Raw genomic sequence first — 20,100 nt, 5'->3', positions numbered from 1 at the left:
TGTCAGTTTGTATGTGAGGACATTTGTGTGTCAATTCAATAACTGCCCGTGGGTGGTGTGTGGGTGTCTGTGAAAGAGAGAGAGAGAGAGAGAGAGAGAGAGAGAGAGAGAGAGAGAGAGAGAGAGACTGTATGCATGATCTGACCACACTTCTCGTTGCAACTTCCTCGGGTGAGATGGGTGAGGCAGATACATCTGAAAACAATCAACCACAAACATTCATCAGCAGCTTTTGACATGACAACTAAAGAAAGCAGCAGCAGCAGCAGCAGCAGCAGCACGGTGAACGATACAACATCAGTGCTACAAGAACATAAACACATATAATCTATGCACACTTTAGATAGAGAGAATCCTCCTCCATGTTTTGGACGTAAAGAGTTTAAATGAATATTTGAGTAAACCAAGAAAGCAAACATATATTGATAACCGCTATAGGCCGAATAGGGTTTGTCAATATCAGTCTTGATGGTGTGATGTACAGTGGGTATTTTTCTTTCTTAGTAACAGCTCACAAACTCTTTAATCCACATAAGCTCATGATGCTTCTCTAAATCCATCCAATCTGTTGAGTGTCTATACTTAACAGACCTACTCAACAAATCTGGGTCAATACATGGTACAGTGAAGCGGCACAGTAGCGGTTTGTGCAGACCTACACAACCATGTCTGCAACTCTGAAGAATCCTATTTTCTTGAAATGACGTTTTGACAGATTCTGTTTTGACAGATTCTATTTTGACAACATCTTAATGTTTGAGACCCGGGGTGGAACAAGACAAAACTGGACGAGGAGTTTGAAGAAGTGAAGAGCTGCGAGGATCTCTCTTCAGAAGACGGAGCTCCAAGATCAGCCGAAGAGCGACTGGAGTCTTCATTTTTGCAACGAGCCGCCCGTGGAGTTTGACACCAGCGCAAACAACCATCTCTTCTCTAGTGAGATGAAAAGCAACTCTGAGCAGCCGGAGGACAGCTCGCATTCATACTGCAGCATCTGGATGGACACAGAACCAGCAACGTTTAAGAGTTGTAACGGTCACTCGTTCGCCATGGATGCAAGGGTCAGACTGGATCATTTGAAGTCAGGGTGTAATCCACCCCCACCTTGCGGCGTTACGGACGGAACATTGAACAACTACAACAGTCAGAAAAACGCTTCGGACGATGAGCCGAAAGAAGAGGAGTCTGCTTTGGACTCGGTGGAGCTCCTTGATGTAGAGGATGGTGAGCAGGATGAAGAGAGCTGGTAGGTGACATCACATCTTTGATGATGCTCTTGTGAGACTTGTGGCAGGATAATTCTGGCTATAGTGAGGGACAATGTTTAATGTAAGAAAGTAATGAACCCATCTGTTAGCCAAGTCACTTTGCATTTAAAACTAGAATGGCACTCTTTAGAGCACATACCTCGACCAAGGCCCAACAGTCTAATTAAATTCAATGGATCAGTTCCCCAAATATGTCTGATTGTTGAAACCAGTGAGAATGTTGAAAAACACCGTATCTCTGAACGTTAAAGAAAACGATAAAAGAAATTCCTGGATCTGCCCATTTAGACAGATCCATGCCAAAATTGAATTGGTTTGTGTCTTGGCCCATTTTCCATCCTCCCACTAAGTTTCATGGCAATCTGTTATGTAGTGTTTGCATAATCCTGCTGACAAACAAACACACACACAAACAGACAGGGGTGAAAACACAACCTCCACGGTGGAGTAAAAGCTGTGTAAAGCAACTAGAATAAGCTGGATGTTGATCGGGAGAACCAAATTCTCTATACCACCATTGTTTGTAAACCCTTCTGAACATGTCTGTTCTTTATCGAGCTGGAGCGGGGGGCTTGTTCTCAGTCAATAAAAGGGTGAACGTGCTCTCTTATTCCTCTCAGGTTATACGAGTCTCCAAAGAAGCAGGCGACTGAGGAGAAATCTGAGTCGGCTCTCACATGGTGTCGACACGTCCTGGATAACCCCAGCCCTGAGGTGGAGGCGGCGTGTCGTCAGCTGATGAACAGGCTGGATGGAAGTAAGCGGGCAGCATCTTGGAACCACTTCTCCACGCTGCTGATTTCTTTGATTACAAAACATTGTGGTCTGAGTAGCCCCCACTCTCTGTATTGTCAGGACCGAGCAGTCACCTCTACAGACGTCCTGCAGTTTGTCATCGCACTGTGGGGAAATCTTCAGGTAACACAACCCAGAACATCTCCCATAGTCCAGGTAATGAAACAACAAATAACCGGAGATATGGATTAAACTTCTTTTAACACTGATCAGTGAAATAAAATCAAGATGGCCAAAATCAATTTCTACACATGCATCCCCTTTATGTTTTCAATGTCTTTAGTATTGTATAATTCAGTCACATATGTTGCATGTATTAATCTGCATAGACAACAATAAGCTGAGCATCTCCAACAACTCCATACACACAAACTACAGACTGGAGGACATCACAGACGTCCGCATAATGGCTCAGATACAGGAGGCCAGTGAGTACTTTTTGATTTGATTCACTGTACAACTCTCAATGACGTGTGATTATGTTGAACAGAGATAACTTTAGTCTGAATCTTTCAGGTTTACGACAAGACTATGTTTCCGCGCCCCGGAGAAGCCCTGAGTCACCTTTTTATTTCAACACCGCTGTAGAAAATAGTGACGACTTCACTCCAGGGAATAAAACCGAGGCGTCATCTCCCTCGCGCTGGTCGCCTCGTCTGTTGTCCCAGAGCTCCCCCTCTAGTCAGTCACCAACATCAGCTGCCAGGCAGAGTCCCAAACTGGCCAGACTTCAGCAGCAGGTCACCCAGTTCAAGCTGCTTAAACTGACGCAGAATCAAGGTGCACAGAGAAAACACCCGACTATATTATCAGAGGCCTCAATAGGATGTGAGGTGTATTGATTATAGATTGATTGTAAATAAAGAGGTGTGTTTAATGCCTTTAATGAGATTTTAATGATGTTTTTAGGAATATAATTTGTTGCCTTTTACAACTTGGAGACTCAGTAGAGTGCACACATCCACCAAGGCCAATAGTCCCCTTGCGTAACCCCACACTTTAATGTGCACCAAATAGCAAACACTCATAAACACCAGCCCTCTAAACATGCCTGATTTTTTTATCTATAGATCCATTTGTTATTCTCAGAGCCTGTGATCACGCTATGATCCAGATCTGCACCAAAAACTAATGTTTTCTTTCCTGACCTATACCACATCCTCCCACCAAGTTTTGTGGTAATCTATTTAGTAGTTGTTGTGTAATTCTGCTAATGCAGATGAAACACAACCTCTTTGGTTAAATAAATACTTAATTACTTCTATTGGAGGCACGAGGAAATAGTGGAGACTCACAAACTACGGTTTTATGTGACATATAAAAGGCACCAAAATGTTCCATATTGTAAAACCATGAAAAATTCTCGATAGAAACATAAAATATTTGAGAAACCGTAGATTATGTCAAAATTAGCAGCACATGAAAAGACCTTGTGAGACTGAATGAGTGTGTGTGACCTGGATATAACCCTGATGTGTTTTGCAGCAGCATCAGCAGGTAGGACCGGGTCGCCTGTCCGGACCAGCCTCCGCTCCCTCCAGGCGGTTCGGAACAGTCGCAGTTTTGAAACCGACGACTACCTCCCTGCTCATCAAACTGCCCCCACTGCATCAGGTTTGGATCTGATTCCTCACATTTGAGAAGCAACAAGACTGGAGTTCTCATTGGACTGCTCTGGTAATGTTACAGCTATTGAACAACCCTCTTTGCATCCCTTCCGATGAAACATTGCATTCCCAGGTGCATCATCTGCCAGAATGGGGCCCAGCAGCTGGTCTCCATCACTTTCTCCGGCATCCGTGAGCTCCAGCTCAGCGAGAGACCACTTGGTCCGGATAGCGGCCATGAAGAGGCCGCAGAGGTCTCAGTCTCTCAGCCCCTGCAGGATCGCTCAGTCTGCTAAAGTATACCTGTCTCGTCACGGGCGCGTCTTTGCGTCTCCTGAGAGGTCGACCCCTCTGGCTTGGGTCAGATATGCACCACATGCTCAACAGTGAAAGACATCACCAGTGAATCCCTACCACTTAAGCTGATATAATAATGAAAACATGAAGATGTTCATGCGATATTTTACTGATAAGGTAATTTACGTCTATAGTTAAGCCTGCAGAAAAATATATTAAATGTCTGTACTGCATCTGTGTTTCCAGTTTCCATTACATAGGCTGGATTTCTTTCAAGAGGGTGTATCTAGATTGATTACATTCATTTATCAAGTTAAAAACCTAAATGTGTATTGTAAATAAATAGGTGTTGAAGCATGAGTATAGTCTTTCTCTGCTGATAAATCTAATTTGAGATGCCCTTGAAATAATCAAAGTGAAGAATAATTTTAATAAAATGAAATAGGATAAGGTCTTTTTCTTGCCATCAGTGACTTTGTGACCATTGCATGTGCATGAACTCATCAGATCCAAAGAGAGCGAGAAGCACAACATGATTAATCTATTAATCTATGTGAATGTGAAAGTGTGGTCTCACTTCACTCTTGATTGCAGAATGGGCCGTCTCCTTCATGGGGCTTGTGTTGCAACAGGAAGTGTGCAGGTTGCCATCAAGTGAAACTAAACAGGTGATGTCTGCATAATCGGAAGCTCGCTGCTTGTTACCAGGAAATATAGGTGTGATTTCTCTTTTTACTTTCTATATAGGGTCTGTGGGTTTTACTCTTAAACCTAATAAACACGAGCAGGAAGAGGAAAATGTCTGTTAGCAGTAATGACTTGATGACAGCTCTTTGTTAATCTTCATTGTGTTTATTCTATATTTCATGTTGGCACTGGTTAGAAATAACAGAGCTGCTGAAATTTTTTGTGAGCACAGGATATTAAATGACTTTAAACAGCATATAACAATGGAACACACACTTCAAGGTCAAGGTACATCATTGTGCACAACAGTCAGCTAACATATAAAAAAGGTCAAGAGAATGTTACCCCAGAGGTGCAGGGATAACAAAACACAAGGAAGCTATAAACATGATCCATTTACAAAGGAATAAAAATGTACAATATGTTGACCTGAGGAATCTCTATTTCGGATTTTCAAGAAAACTGTTGTCAGAGTCCATGTCGCTGTCTCCCCCGATCGATCGGAACTCTTCACTCTCCTCGTCTTCACTGAGTTGGACCTGGGAGAGCACGGCTGGGCCTCTCCTGCGTGCCTCATCTTCTTCATCTTCCTCCTCCTCCTCGCTGATGCCATATTCTTCTCCATTTCCCAGGCCCGAGGGCGGCATCTGAATCTGGCTCTCCGTCTCCTCATAGCTGCCGTAACTGATACAGAAGAGAGAGAGTGTCATAAGCCCACATCAGTATAACCAATGATCCAAGTAGAGCAATGCATGCAAGAACAATATGGCATCCACCAATATGTTATGATGGTGAGGAAACCTGGCTGACGGTAAAATACAATAAATAATCAAATTCTTGTAAATCTTTATTCTTGAGAGTTGTTGTAGAGTAGGGCTTCTTCACTCGGAGGCCTGTTGTACCTGACGTTGCTGTCTTCCATGTGAGGCCCATCGGCCCCTTCCCCGTCGTACGACATCATGCTCTCCTCCTGCTCCATTCCCATGCGTGCAGTATCTTGAGCTCTCTGTGGAGGTGGAGGTCGCACATCCACCTCTCTGTCGGAGTCACTACCACTCTCGGACAGTTGAATGGCTGAAGGGGACACGCAATACATCAGGACGTATGTCAAGCACAAAGAGCTACACATGGTCTTCATCAAAGACTGAGTAATGATAAATGTTGGTTTACTGACCAATAACTATTTTGTCTGTTGCACTCTGTCATTGTCAATTTTCAGTACAATGCAAATATATTTCTTTATTACACTAAACTTTACTTTTCCCTTTTTATTTGTCTCAATAAAGTGAACTTACAGGAGAAAGGGTTGTCTCCCTCCTCTTCGCTGGCGTCATCCTCTCCGTCAGACATGAGCAGGTCCTGGTACAGGACGCTGGCTTGGGCAGGGCGGTTAGATCGCCCGTCCTCTCCCTCATCGTCTTCATACTCCTCTTCATCCTCGTGGTCGTGCAGCCGTCTGCGAGGGGGCAGCAACATATCCTCGTCGTCGTCTTCGTCCTCCAGATCTCCTTCAGCGTCCTCTGCCTAGAGACACAGGTCAGACAAACAAGAGGTAAATAAGACAGCCATGAGCAAGTTAATTATGTAGATAAAATTCAACAAAGAATAATGAAAAGTTAAATAAATACCTCCTAAAACTGTGCAAGAATTAAATTAACACATTTCCTAAATCTGTAAAATAAATATAATAGTAAATATAATGAAATAATAAAATAAGAATTAACCGAAACACAATCAGGTGGTTCTTGGGTGAGGATGGTCTGTGTATACTTTGTTTAAGGAAAATAATACATTTTTATTTTTGGCCTCAACGGTGCCATGAACTTTAAATGTACTTTCATTAAATCTATCGGTCTTACCGGAGCAGGAGTCTTGGGTTTTCCATCATCTTCCTCCTCAAAGCCTTCAATGTCCACATCTGACTCCTCCTCTCCAGGTCGTCTCATGTGGCGTCCCTGAGAAACACGATCATAAAAGTCTCAATTCACCCTTGCGGAATGACAAACTGTTAAATGATAACTTGTACAGTATGTACAACAAAGCATGTGAACAAGCTTGGTGATCTGAGGATAGTTTGCGGAGAGGTGGCATGTTGTTGCAAGCCTCATTTCGGTCTCTCTCCATACCTGCCCCCCTCTCTTCTCTGAAGCAACCACTAGAGGTCCCTCAGAGAACAGGCTGCTGGGCTCTCTGGGCAGACTTCCTGAAGCCCCGCTGTCAAACAGATCAGCAGGCTGGCCAACACCACACAGACAAGCACGGACACAAGGAGAGACAGGACAAGACAGCAGGAGCGAAGGAGAAAAACAGGTTGGAATAAAGGAGACACTGCAGTGAGGAAAACTAGTTTGTAGAAAGAGGAAACATGAAAGTCTAGAAACGAGATTGCAGATAAACAGTGAAAAAGGGCAGAAGGAGTACTACAGGGAGTGGCGAGGAGAATACTGTGCATAGAAATGTTTACACTATCTGGTGTGGCAGGTTATAAACAGCTAGAGGCCTGAAGTCTACTGTCAGTGTACCCAGGAAACCACCATTTGCTTAATATTAAATAAAACCTGGGTCCTGGCTGCTCTCCTACCTGCGGTGTGTAAGGTCCAGGAGTCATTGGGTCCAGACACTCCAAGTCTGCAGCATCCAGAGCTGCCTCTTTAGCCGTCGAGATGTCCTTCTCCAACTGGGTCAAGTGCTCATCATACTGGAAACACAAAAACATGCAATTATTACAGCTACAATTAGTGTTTCTCCCACTCATTAAAATAATGCAGGCATATATTTAGCTGAAATGAACCTTCAGACAACCTTCAAATTTTGAAATAGACAGAATCTAGTTTGATATATTTTCCAATCCTCTGTGTTGTATGAAGGAACACCACACAAACACTGCATTTACAGTCTATTTTAACTACCTTCTACAATAATAGGTTGTGTGAAAAACAGAGGAGCAACTCATGGTCACTTTATTAAATCCCTTTAGCATGTTCTCAGCATTGCTTTGCAGCTGTTCTGAAAATATGTTTAAACCCAATGTAATTTACTGCAGAATTAGTAACAACTCTTCCCCTTAACACACAGAAAACCAGGTATCAGACTCATCACACCTCTGCCAAGGTCTGCTTGCACACGTTGACGATCTCCAGGGCCGTCTTTGTGTACGGACTCTCTGCACCTGTGAAAGACACAAAAAGTAATTATGCTTCGACGACATTTGTACTGAACTACAGCAATGCTTTCAGTTATTGACACAGAGACACCGAATGCAGAGGTCACAGTAACGGGGATGGTTTACCGTTGTACTTGATACTGTTGAGGTGGATGAGACTGACATCTGAGAGGAAGGAGTCTCGGTTCTGGTATTTGTGTTTGGAGATGTACTGGTGAACCATGGAATGAATAGAAACAGTTTTGTGTTAACTGTCTCTGTATTGCTGATATTAAAAATGTTATTAGTGTATTTGTTTTAGGTTGACCCCTTGTATGACCCTCACCTTGCGAATGCTCTCCAGATCCATAGGGGTTACAATCACCTTATAATAATCAGGTACAAACTTTTTGTTTACAGGATGATGGAACGGCCATGACTACAGAGAGGGGAGGGATGGAGAACGAGACACAGATAGTTACTTTTATTGCATGCAGTATTATCAGAAGTAGATACAAGAAATATCATACTTGCACAAAATGCTAAGAAATGCTAAGAAAAGGCGACTCACATCGAGAACCACCATCATTTTCTGGGTCACGATGTTGTCCAGGATGAACGAGAAGGCCACCTGATCGTCGTCATCCAGCAGGGGGTTGATGGCTTTCTCCAGCCTCACGAGTCTGTCCTCCTTCTGAACACACATTCACAGGTTTGAGAGTTAACGTGGAAATAAGCAAGAGAACAGGACGATGCGAAATAAGACAAGACATTCGCGCTCACCTCTTTCAGTTTGATATCGCACAGGTCCAGCATGGACTGGGCCACCTGCGTTATCGGATGCTTTGCCCCTGGCGGAAAACAAAAACCAAAAGCCATCTTAACACACGTAGTCACTTTTTGAGCCTAAGAGGTTTTGAAACAAGTTTTTATGCTTTACCATTGTAGGTGGCACTGTTTTTGACTATGACCTCCACTGCTTCACGGAACTCGTCCCTTGATGGGTACATTCGTTTGCGTACATTCTCCCTCAGCGTCTGCAGGTCCATGGGCCGAGTGATGATCTTGTAGTAGTCCTTCACCACCTTAGCATTTACTGGGGTGTGGAACGGGTATGTCTACGTAGAGGGGGGTGACAGCAGTAAGGTTAAGACCACACAGCACTAAGGGGAATGTATGGGAATGGTCAAATGTCGGAGCGATTGAGTGAGTTCCTGGCGGATCTTACGTTGGGGTGATCCCGCATGTCATTGATGACGCTCTCGAGCACCGAGGACAAGGTCACCATGGGGTCAGTGCGTCTGCGGTGGATGGCCTTGTGTGGTTTCTGTGTACAGAAGAAAAGATCAGCTGCAATGTCTCGGAGTTCAAAATCTTTTAAAACAAGCAGTACAATGGCTTCACTTACGTTAAGATAGTCACAGTGCACAGCGCTGCCAACACGTCTCTTCTTCTTTGGTGGGAGCTGTTGTTTGGGGAACTTGAGCACTAAGGACTTCCTGCGCACCTCATCAGCACTGTAGGAGAAAAATAATGTGTGGTGAAATTTTGAGCTGTTCTTGCTGTGCATCAACCCAAGTTTAAGGAATACAGAATTTTGGATGATAAAGACAGGAAGAGGAGGGACAATCCACTACCTCTCAATGAGCTGTTTGCCCAGGACGATCTTGGTGCCCTCCACCTTGATCAGTTCCTCGTTGTCGTTGTGGATAACGGTCTTTTCCAGCTCCTCCTCTTGCTCCTCTGTCATGGCAACTGGGTTAGAAGGTGGTGCGTTGGTCTGATAGTACAGTGGGCAGAACTTGTTGGTCCTCATGTGGCCTATGGCTCCACACGCGCCGCACTTCAGCTAGGGAAAAGAGGCCAACATTAAGGAACAGGACAAAGCGTCTACGATATAATAATATAATAAATAATAATATAATATTAACATAAAGCAAACCTGGTGAGATCTGAATTTAGCTGGGTTTTAAGAAGCTGGTGAATAAGCCAAGGAGAGGAGAGTAGTAATAAATCGGTATGCTTACTTTTACCTTGAGGTCTGGTCTCTCCTTGACCTTCTTAGCCTTCTTCTCTGGAGGACCCTTGATTTTGTCCTTCTCTTGGTTCCTCTTCAGTCTCCTCAACTGCTCCTGAATCCGTCTGCGCTCCTTCCTCATCTCTTCTCGGTGCTGCTCGTCGAAGAGGGCGAACTTCCGTCTGCAGAGATAAACATCACTGGCTATTTGAAATTCACAGGTTCCTTTGTGCTGACGGCACTAATTAAGTGGCATTTCTATAAAATAATGCAATTAAATCAATTTAAAATTATAATTCTTTTACAAAATAACTTTTAACCAATGGACCAAGCCACACTAAAATGTGGGATCATAGCCTGACATGGAACCGTTGTTACGAAACAGTCCAAATCCAACTGTCAAGATACAAAAAGAGCTTTAACTTTGATTACAAAAACGTACATGAACTCATCATCCTTGGTGGTTCTGATCCTGGTGTAGGCGTCAATGACTGAAGCCTTCCGTACTGTCTCACAGCGGACGTATTCCTTGCCATCTTCATCCCTGAAGGTGCGATAGATCTTGAGCCGCCTTCCTGTGGCCGAGGAGTTCAGGCTTGTGACGGAGGACGTGTCGTCATCCTTGTGTGAGCTGGTGGACAAGGAACTGGCTACAGAGCGGAGAGAAGTTTACAATGAGAGACGTTTCTAACAGAGCGCGCGCATGTCTTCAGTGTACCATGAGAAGATAATACAAGTAAGCGGTGTAAGTACACAAGCCTTTCCGCCGCTCCTTGCGTCCCTTGTGGTCACGTTCACTCTCCTCGCCCATAAGCATCCTCTGCAGTTCCTTCCTCTCCTGCTCCTCCCTCTCGCGGGAAAGCTGGGAGCTGGTCTTCTTGTTCTGCAGCATGTTCTCGATGTTCTTCCCCATTTCCTCAAAGTCACTGTCTTCTGCTGAGCTGCTGTCTGTGTCTGTGGAGAGCACCTCTGTCGATTCTAATACCCTGTGGTGGAAGTGCAACAAGGAAAATGAGCCAAACTGTGCTCACACAGAGTTTGTAATGACATAAATAGCCCTAAATAAGAGCCTCACTTGTTCTGCAGGTCAAAGATCCTCTGGCACTCCTCCTTGTAGCGCTCCTGGTGTTCAGCAACAGAGAAACGGGACCCTCGGGCAAATTTGCTCATGGGTCCCTCACCTGAACGTGCCTGCTCTGTGGACATGGTCCTCACCACGTCAATAACCTCCCAGCGAGAGAGCTTCTTGATCTAGCGCACATAAAAACACAAACCCACAATAACTCATCGACAATCGGACACACACATTTAGAAGATTCTGTTATCAGAGTGAATAAAAGAAGAGAACGGGCAAGTTTAAGTTACCCATTGTTGTGATTTACGCAATGGTTGTTGGACATCAACAATATTATGGGACATCCTCTTGAACTTCTAGACCGTTCTACCTTTCTCTTTGTATTTTGTCATGTTCTTACTTCTTCCTCTGGAACACCAAACTTGCGCAGCAGCTGCTTGGCGTTTTTCAGCGAGAGTCTCCTGAGGTCGGCGTCTGTCCCCGTCACCGTCTTCTTGGCGGGCTGTGGCTCTTTGTCATCCTGAAAACACCCACAGGATCACAGTTTTCTCCTTCTATACATCAACAAAGCAGTGCAAGGAGTGGCAGAATGTTACTTTAGCTGGTCTGACCTTTTGTTGTGTGGGCTTGTTGGGAACTTTGACGTAGGAGAAACCCTCTCCGCAGCCGGTAGGATCGGCCACACCTGTAACCTCCAGCAGACATTTCCCCTTCATGGCAGAAATGAACGCTCTTGTTGTGTTCCACGGAGCTGTCCGCACCTAAATGGATGTGTGGGAAAGGATTAGTGTGACGCAAGTCCTAAAAGCTTCTCGTTATCTCAAGTCTGAATCATTTAAACTCATTATTAAGAAGCACTTGGGTCAGTACCTCATCATCAATCTTCATCTGAAAATCCTCTTCGTTCTCTTCCTCTGGAGCAAAGAAGGACTTCTCACCATACCCAGCATCCTACAGGGAAAACATAACATGTAGTGAAGCCGTGGACACACAACTCACTTGTGTTAACCATCAAATTGCTTCGAGGAGAAGACAGTTACCTTGAGTCTCTGCTCTGCCACCAGCATGCTGTAGTAAGCACAACACTGCTCTGGAGAGACCATGGCTCGGATCTCTTCTTCTGTGGGTAATCTGAAGTCAGGCTTCAGCACCCACCAGTTCGAGTCCATCCCTAACACCAGGACCAGGACATTTTAAAATCAACATTCATGCTCGTGGATGGATGCACAAAAAGAAGTGTAACTATGATTGCGCATCATAAAAATATGAAACTACACATACATATCGACAAGAAATACACGCATACCCATACATTAAGATTTAAAAATACATCCATGTTCTTCGGTAGGTCAGAAAGAGTAATTAGGCCCTGTGGATTTGTCTCCATTAATGTATAGGTTTGTCTTAAAATAAAGTTGAATCCTTAATTGGCGATGGTGTCAGAGCTCCTCCTTCCAGCTGTTCCGCAAAACAACTTTTCCTGTGCACGGTTGTGCCTAGACGACTGCAGTTTCTTACCAACTCGACAAGTCCCTCCTCACAAAGTTCTGTTGTGTATGTATGTTGTGTGGGGGCTACAGAGATGATCCCAAAGGCCCTTGTTTGCACCTTCTCCAGCATTACAGCCTGGCTGTTATTGCACCCCACCAATTGGACACTATAAAACCGTTTTCAGTCATGACCTCCGGGTCAAATTCGGCTTTCACACATGCACAATGCAGCAGGAGGTTCACAACAGCATCAAATCCTCTGCATTATTCAGGTGAGAGGAAGTGACGTATTAACTCCACTGCGTAGATCAAGTGATGTTTACAGCAGCCCCCGTTGTGGGTCTCATCACCACAAACTCTCCAGACATCTTCGTCTGTGTCTTCTACATGTATGACACCGCTTTTTCCCCAGGAGATTTGTTTTCTTTTTTTGCGTCCGTCACGTGTTAGAAGCGTCATCAACCCAACCACCCACTCGCTCGTGGTGAATCCGGCAGGGAATCCCCTGCTGTGTTCATACTCCACACAACCTAACCACAGCAGCGTAGTGACAAGGATCTGGGTCATATTGTGAAGTAGAATCTTTTGCTTGTTTACAATATATGTGGAACATTGTAGAAAACCTTGCTTAATGTAAATACTGAACATGTGCCCCCTGTGTCCTCAAACTGTCTTCAGACAACATCTTACCTTCAAGATAAAATCCATAGTAGTGGTACAAATCTCTTTCCCTGCTCAGATCACTTTCTGTCAATTCAAGGCACACGCACTGTTGAACTCAAATTCAAACAGCTCAGTATCTCTTTATAACCTCAACATTGCCCTGATAGAAAACAACCAGGTTTGGTTAGTTCAACAAATGCTGATAAAAATGTTGATCGCTGAATGGTGAAACTTACAGAGAACAGAATTGAGGAATGAGCAAAGTCTACCTGTACGTTTGAAGTCGGCACAGAGTTTGAGTCGTTTCCTGATGCTACTCTCCGAGTGTGAGGGAAAAGCTTTCTTTATATCCTCCATGCGGATTCTGCGGGGCCGATCCTTGCTCTTCCAGAACAAGCGATAAATGAACACCTACAGAATACACAAGTAACACGTCAGCATTCGCAACAACAGCAGCTTACGTTTCTGAGAGTTGTCAGTAAATTAAACAAACCTGAAGGAAATCTCTGATGTGGGTATTAGCTCGTTTCGAGTTAGGCCCAGGAACCTCAAACAAGGGACACTCCTGACCAACCACAATAATGTCCACAATCTCTCTGATGTAGTAGCCGTGGCGCGTCCGTAGAACCAAGAAATCCGTCTCTGGCATCTTGTGCAGGTAGATTGGTGCACGGAAAAGGTTGTTTTCAAACGCCTAAAAGATAAAGATAACACATCCCAGTTTGTCAAAGTTTCCAGGTAGGCGATGCTCCATATGTTCTCCTGGTTTGAATATTGAATCTTTGACTGTGACAGTGCTGACCTGGAGCAGCTGTCCAGGATGCAGAGAACCAAGGAAAGGAGATGTGTGGCAGTACACAGTCTCTCCATATTTACAGTCAGGAGCTCCAGGATCCTTTCCAGGTTTCTAAAGACGAGATTAACACATTGCTATGATGTACTTAAACAACTCTTTACAACAATTGTAACATTTCATGTTGCTTAATTTCAGAAACTTAAATAGGATGATCTGTAATAACAGAATATCACACCTACAGTATTTGTATACAAGTCTGCAATTCTTAGCGAACAAAAGCTATATATTTGACAAAGGGTTTAAGGTGTTTCAGTTAATATAGCACAAAGATTTTCAAGAACTATGCAATGTTTTATTTCTGTAAAGTGGCCTTGGGTAACTTGAACGGTGCTATATAAATCAAAGTTATAATTCATTATTATTATTATTATTATTATTAATAATAAAGATGAGACTCACCCTTTTGTAGTAGTTTTTGATCTTGGTTGCCATGCCTACTTGCATGATGAGAGGGGAGTATTCTTCACTGTACTCTGCCAGGATCAGATCTCCATCTTTGCCAGTCAAGTCTTGTGGCGTTCTCATGAAGAACATGTCCCCTCCTCCCGATGCCTGACGTTCCTGCTCTCTCATCTATCACAAAAACATGTACTCCACTGATGTTAATACAAAAATGGAACTCAGCGTTGTATTTATATGTGTAAAGAGTAATAATGCTTGTTTGAACCAGTAATGTCCACCTTGGCTTTCTTCTTGATTTGTTTGAGCAGTGCCGAGACAGCATGAGGACCCGGCTGAGCCACTGCTCCAAATGAGTACTTCTTCAGAGCCGGTCGATGGAACTGCCGCAGCTTCATGGGCCCCATGTGAGTGGGGAAGAAGGGTTGCCTGAGCTCAAGCGCCGGGATGGAGTGCTGTTAAAGACACACAAGTTAAACAACTTTGACTTTGGGCATGAGTTCCATCACAATGTTTACTTTCAGGCTCAACTGCTCACCTGAATGATGTTTCCACCAAAGGTCCCCCTCAGGCCCTGCTGTTTGGGATAGTAGAACTCGTCATTGGAGAGGTTCCACGGGTCCTTCACTTCAGGCTGGGACATGTTCTGAGTTGAGTGGAAGGAGATTTCATACAGAATGAAATGTCATTCAAACCTTTTCTATTTTTTAACAGCAAAGTGTAACCACCAGTCCAACATTTCACTGTATTGGGTATTCCTCTGACAATTGTTTGGTGTCAAGCACAAGAAATCTTTAAATTTACTTTACGTCATCTGCTCCATTATACAGCCTTGATCTTCCTGATTAGAGACATATTTTACCATTTCCTGTTCCTAATGAGTTGTATCTCCATTGATGAAGCACAGCTTTTTATCCACACTTTGCCATAATCAAACATGTTGCCTCCCCTGATCTGATGAGGCAGCATACCTGCTGTGGCTCATCTTTTATCACCCCAGTCTTCCCCAGCAGGATGCGGCTCTTTTTGATTGCTGTCTCCTTCTTATTTTCTTTTGAGGGGGAGTGAGACATCGTTTTCTCCTTTTCATCTGGAATCTCTACAAGAGACAGTTCAGGGGGGCATCAAAATAAGCAGCATGGAAGCTGAGAGTAAGCTGTTGTAAGTTCTCAAATTTGAATAAAACAGAAGTGAAAATGGCGCGATTTCTTTTTATATACCAAGAATAATATTCTCATCATTTGGATCCAGTGTGAGAACTGGTGGGTAGAGCAGGTAATCCATCTCCTGGTCATCCCAGATAATGTTGTCCTCCCAGCGTCCATACACTAACTCTTCATTGTCAATCGGAAAAATGGAGAACCAGGGACAATCATCTTCGTGTAAGGCTGTGGAGGGAAAAAAACACAAATTAACACAATGCAGAAAATGAGAAGTTAGCTTGAGATGACCCTATGAATGTATTATTTGTAGTGTGATCTAAAAGTAAACTCACCATGAATATCATGAATATTTTTTTCCCGCTTGGAGCCAGAGATTGAAGAAACTTTGGGCATGGGTGGAGGCGTAGGTGGCACCAACTGCGAATTACTTCTCGTCAGACCTGTACGATTTTACAGAATATTAAATTTAATTTTACACACATTAAATATTCCAGCAGGCTGTGTCACCATCAGTTATTTCTGTAATTTTTCCGGTCAACTCACCCTGCTGAGCATTGTAAGCATTGGCATTGCGGGTCATACTAGAGGGTAGCCATCCCGCCAGGCTGGCTCGCTGAGTCTTGGTACCCTTGTGTTTTATGTCTTCCCCGTTCCAGATGATATCGTCTTCCCATTGCAGCTGAGTGACCATCAGGAAGAGCTCGTTCTCAGGGTCTGCACTGTTTTTCTCTTGATCATCGTTATCATCATTATCGTCTTCTTGCCTTTGAAACTAGGGGTGAATTACACACAATATCAGCAACACAGTCTGTATATTTTCACTGTACAGCTTCAGTTGTCTTCGTCTATGTACCTCTTGAGAAGGCTTGGAAATTTCTTTAGGTGTGTCCTGCTTCTGAGGCTCACTGGACTGCTTTTCTTTTAGCTTGAACCCATAGGTGAAATAGCTTCCGTCCTCTGGGACGCCGAGCATGTCGTACCAGAGCTGGGCTGGACCATATCTCCATTCTGCTACTTTCGGCCGAGACTCGGTCTCTTTGTCCCCATCACCACAAGTCTGTGAGAACTTAGATTCCACTGGAGCCATCATGGTTATCTGGATAACACAGAGAAGCACGTTAAAGCCGTTTTCAGACATGACCTGCGGGTAAAATCCAGAGAATTGGCTCCGGAGTTTACCCGCAGTTTGCCTTTGACAAATGCACAACACAGCGGGAGGTTCTCTGCACAGATGCCTTCACAACTACCTTATTACTTTAGTGTTGAATACAATTATGAAGTGCCGCACTACTACCAGGGGACATTATGAGAGTCTGTCGTAGCCTCTAACACTGAAGATTTACCTCATCATCAGAGAGACACTGCTCTGGTGGTGGAGCGGTGGCATACTCATATATCCACCCAGACTTCTTCTCCTGGCTTTGCTCTGTGGGTTCTCCTTCTGGAGGAGGCGTCCCAGGCTGATGGTCCCGGTGCTTCCGCTTCTTCTTCCTGCGGGCACTCCTCCAAACGGACGGCATGCTTTTCCCAGGACCAAACAGTCGCAAGAACCTAAGCACCTAGTAGTACAGCCAAGACAACTGGTATCAGTTCCCACCTTGATTTTAAAATGATGATGATGATTCAATCAACCTTTAGTGTATCAACTGATAAAAAACAATGGCAGTGAGGAAGCTTTACCTTTCCAGGCCTAAACTCTGGGAAGAGCTCTGTGACACCTGGCAGTGCTTTGGCTGCATCCTTCTGCATGATGCCAGCAAGAGGGAGACAGAGCCTGTCTGGGGACCCTCCATCCCCGGACCCCTGGCAGGGACGATCGGTTTCGGACTCAGAGTCTGAGGAGCTGCTGAAGTCGACCTTATCAGCCGTGGAGGACGGCGCAATAATGGAGGGCAGGATGATGCCATCGCCCTCTTCCCCGACTAAGAGGAATCAAAGTGATCGAGACAATCAAACCTAATCATGAGTATTTGGGATCTAAAAATACATGAACCTAGCCTGAATTCTTTTTGAATTTACTTCAAGTGTCAGATTCTTTTCAGAGGCAAACTAAACCTTATAACCCGTGACTATATCGATTTTCATGCAGTACCCATTACAATACAATTCACTTCTTTTTTCTTTTCAGACTCCACAGTTACAGCTCTATAAAGAGCAAACCTCAGAGGGTAAGCCTAGTATAATTTCTCCCCAGTGACTAATTATGAGTCAGCCCTTACCATTTGCGGTCTGAGAGGATGGTTCATCTTTCTTAGCGGCTATTGCAAGACTTGGTGGTGGCGGAGGAGGCATGAGCTTAGAATCAATATCCTCACAGTCTGCATCATAGTCATCGTCATCATCTGAAATAAAGAAAAATCGAAGGGATTATATTAACATAAATAAAAGAGTAAACAAAGAGTTAAAAAAGTGTGAAATACGCCAAATAAAATTCATTTTTGAAAGGTCCAGTGTGTAGGATTGGTGTTTGATTGGCAGGAATGAAATATAATATTCATAGTTATGTTTTCAGTAGCCTAAAAAGGACAAAGCCAAAACTGGCTCCAGAAAGGACCTTTAACATATGTTAGCAGAAGACCACCGAATATACCTCCCAACCGTAGAGAGGAGAGGGTGAGGCGAAGGTTATTCATTTGGTCGCAATCTGCAACCTCACTGCTGGATGTTACTAGATCCTAAACACTGAACCTTTAATATATAAATATTTTTTAAAGATAAAAGGGGAGTTTTATATATCCTAAGAGAAAATTAAAAAGCAAAAAAAGCAAGAAGAAGTAAAATAAATATGACTCTTGTGTGTTGTAACATGATCACCTGTTTGCCTGCAGGGCTGCAAAGACCCCATGGCCTGACGGTACTTCGTCGTCTCATCCTCAGCCACCTCAGTGATGTCAGAATAATCAACTGCATCTTCAGTGCTTTTCACCCAACCTGCATGAGGCAAATTATTAAAGCGTTACTCCATCTTGACCATGGCTACATTAATGCAAAGTTCTTTCATATACAGTATTTAGCCTCACCTTCTTCATCCACACTATCAGGGTCTCTGTTTTCCTCTTGATCATCATCCTCTTCATTAGCAGTAATCTCTGTGATGAGTGAGCCCAGACCCAGAGTACCCAAACCAGCTAGGTGCTTTTTGGATTCCTGGAGGGAGAGAGGGGTAGAAAGAGAAGAGAGCCGTGCAAAACACAGGTTTGAGCAGATGATAACAGTATCATAATATACAACGTTATCAACTGAAACCTTACTTTACATTGCTATTGCAAAACAATACAACTGACAAATGCAGCAGTAGAAAAGTGTCTTCAAAACACCTACATTGTCTAAAACACTGTCGTCCTCCAGCTGTCCATCTTCGTTGATGTTTCCAAAGAGGAAGCCGGTGATGGAGAAAGGACGATCTTGGTCCTCGTCACTGTCAGAGTCCGACATCCTGAAAGGTCGAGAGGAAAAAACCCTGACACATTATAGGCATTGAGCTCATCGTCGTGACTTGCAACAACTAATGAGACACCATTGTGATCCCTGAATGATTTGTGCACGAGAGATGCATCAATACTGAACCTGATCACAGACTACAAAGATATTTGTTTCTGTGCATGTATGAAATCATTTGATTAAATAAACACTAGAGTATAAATGCCAGTGTTTCCTTTCAGTTGGACTGTTTTACATTGTCTTCTAGATTATCTCTGTATCATGATATGGGGTAAATATTATTATTCAGTACAGTCAGCACTGTAGCGTTGTTGTTTGTTTGTTTGATCTGCAGCTGACTTTAGAACCTTGATTACTGAGTTATGTGTTGCGACACTAAACTTCATCACAGTCATTTTAGACCTGAGGATTTGTAACAGTAACACTGGGAACATCAACATTAGCTGAGCTGCGGTGTCTCTTGCATTAGGTAAAGTTAGCTAACTCGCTCGTTAGCGTCGGTTGACAAAAAACAAACATCAAAAATTGCATAGACACACAATGAACTTACCTCGCGCGCCTTCGGTTGCGATTCAGTGAGCTTGGGTTTAATCCAGTTACATGAATCTACTGAATGCTAAGTACATGTAGCATGCTAACCAGCTCCCGGTTCAGCCTGGCAAAGTGAACTGTTAGCTACAGAAGTACCTTTTAATATGTTCACTGCGACCTATTTTGTAAACTCATCTCTTCCGTGCCCTCGCCTGCTTAGCGAGAGCAAAAGAAAATGTATTTATTTCAGCCTAAAACATCAGAAACTTTTGTTTTTATTTGTCTGGTCGGTGCTACTGGTGCTACTGGTGCTAACTGGCGGACAAGCCGAGTGACCCGGAAGAACACGGTGATGCGTTCAGGAACTCCCTGTAAAGTTGGCAACTGTTGTCTATTGCACAACGTATTCAATATTTAATATAGATTATTGTTTGGCGATATATAAGAACACTCAACCAGGTAGTATTGTCTTTCTAAGGTAATATGACATTATGCTGCATTTAATTTAATTTCACCATTAAATCTCAACCACATTTTGTGCTTTACACAGGACAGAAAACTAATTCAGAGATGTAAGATTAAAAGAAGTTATGAAAGGGGGGTTGAAAATCAACAATGGCATGAAAGAGGATTTTTAGGTCGACTATCTTTGATACCGTTTGATGCAGC

General features: G+C 43.6%; 2 protein-coding genes across 5 annotated transcripts; one reads left to right on the top strand and one right to left on the bottom strand.

Moving 5' to 3' along the window:
• The first annotated feature begins 584 nt into the window (after nucleotides 1–584).
• On the top strand, nucleotides 585–4,421 carry LOC118122164 (SLAIN motif-containing protein-like). Of its 3 annotated transcripts, none has more exons than XM_035178700.2 (7): nucleotides 585–1,246; nucleotides 1,889–2,025; nucleotides 2,124–2,219; nucleotides 2,393–2,491; nucleotides 2,580–2,843; nucleotides 3,552–3,677; nucleotides 3,804–4,421. In XM_035178700.2, the coding sequence occupies exons 1-7, from the start codon at nucleotides 942–944 to the stop codon at nucleotides 4,058–4,060; spliced, it is 1,284 nt and encodes a 427-aa protein (XP_035034591.1). In that variant the 5' UTR covers nucleotides 585–941; the 3' UTR covers nucleotides 4,061–4,421. The 3 variants fall into 3 exon arrangements, with proteins under 3 accessions (XP_035034591.1, XP_035034590.1, XP_035034592.1); XM_035178699.2 differs by having other exon boundaries at nucleotides 3,549–3,677; XM_035178701.2 differs by having other exon boundaries at nucleotides 586–1,246; nucleotides 2,124–2,186; nucleotides 3,549–3,677.
• A 382-nt stretch (nucleotides 4,422–4,803) lies between these two features.
• Nucleotides 4,804–19,775, bottom strand: taf1 (TAF1 RNA polymerase II, TATA box binding protein (TBP)-associated factor). 2 transcript variants are annotated; one of them, XM_035178698.2, is made up of 41 exons: nucleotides 19,451–19,775; nucleotides 18,781–18,895; nucleotides 18,480–18,606; nucleotides 18,274–18,390; nucleotides 17,679–17,801; nucleotides 17,140–17,381; nucleotides 16,803–17,018; nucleotides 16,313–16,555; nucleotides 16,003–16,231; nucleotides 15,792–15,899; nucleotides 15,517–15,684; nucleotides 15,268–15,395; nucleotides 14,835–14,942; nucleotides 14,578–14,751; nucleotides 14,297–14,470; nucleotides 13,844–13,948; nucleotides 13,535–13,735; nucleotides 13,311–13,452; nucleotides 11,929–12,059; nucleotides 11,759–11,839; nucleotides 11,500–11,649; nucleotides 11,289–11,408; nucleotides 10,889–11,064; nucleotides 10,567–10,799; nucleotides 10,256–10,463; nucleotides 9,824–9,995; nucleotides 9,434–9,645; nucleotides 9,205–9,313; nucleotides 9,025–9,123; nucleotides 8,737–8,914; nucleotides 8,580–8,647; nucleotides 8,368–8,490; nucleotides 8,143–8,235; nucleotides 7,944–8,028; nucleotides 7,756–7,823; nucleotides 7,236–7,352; nucleotides 6,781–6,888; nucleotides 6,514–6,609; nucleotides 5,950–6,178; nucleotides 5,557–5,728; nucleotides 4,804–5,338 (listed from the first exon to the last, which is right to left on the bottom strand). In XM_035178698.2, exons 2-41 carry the CDS (start codon nucleotides 18,892–18,894, stop codon nucleotides 5,095–5,097), a joined length of 5,991 nt encoding a protein of 1,996 aa, XP_035034589.1. In that variant the 5' UTR covers nucleotide 18,895; nucleotides 19,451–19,775; the 3' UTR covers nucleotides 4,804–5,094. The 2 variants fall into 2 exon arrangements, with proteins under 2 accessions (XP_035034589.1, XP_047199463.1); XM_047343507.1 differs by lacking the exon at nucleotides 6,781–6,888.
• Nucleotides 19,776–20,100: the final 325 nt, after the last annotated feature.

Source organism: Hippoglossus stenolepis, chromosome 15 (genome assembly GCF_022539355.2).
Source record: "Hippoglossus stenolepis isolate QCI-W04-F060 chromosome 15, HSTE1.2, whole genome shotgun sequence".
NCBI classification, from domain to species: Eukaryota; Metazoa; Chordata; class Actinopteri; order Pleuronectiformes; family Pleuronectidae; genus Hippoglossus; species Hippoglossus stenolepis.
This window is presented reverse-complemented; position numbering and strand designations above follow the sequence as displayed.

Bases quoted from the DNA above. Each gene is read 5' to 3' on its own strand.
- LOC118122164 (XM_035178699.2), top strand. From the start codon at position 942: ATGAAAAGCAACTCTGAGCAGCCGGAGGACAGCTCGCATTCATACTGC. The intron at 2,026-2,123 runs GTAAGCGGGCAG...CTGTATTGTCAG, and splicing joins GATGAACAGGCTGGATGGAA to GACCGAGCAGTCACCTCTAC. The intron at 2,220-2,392 runs GTAATGAAACAA...TAATCTGCATAG, and splicing joins GAACATCTCCCATAGTCCAG to ACAACAATAAGCTGAGCATC.
- taf1 (XM_035178698.2), bottom strand. From the start codon at position 18,894: ATGTCGGACTCTGACAGTGACGAGGACCAAGATCGTCCTTTCTCCATC. The intron at 8,491-8,579 runs GTGAGCGCGAAT...ATGTGTGTTCAG, and splicing joins GCGATATCAAACTGAAAGAG to AAGGAGGACAGACTCGTGAG. The intron at 6,179-6,513 runs GTAAGACCGATA...CTGTGTCTCTAG, and splicing joins AACCCAAGACTCCTGCTCCG to GCAGAGGACGCTGAAGGAGA.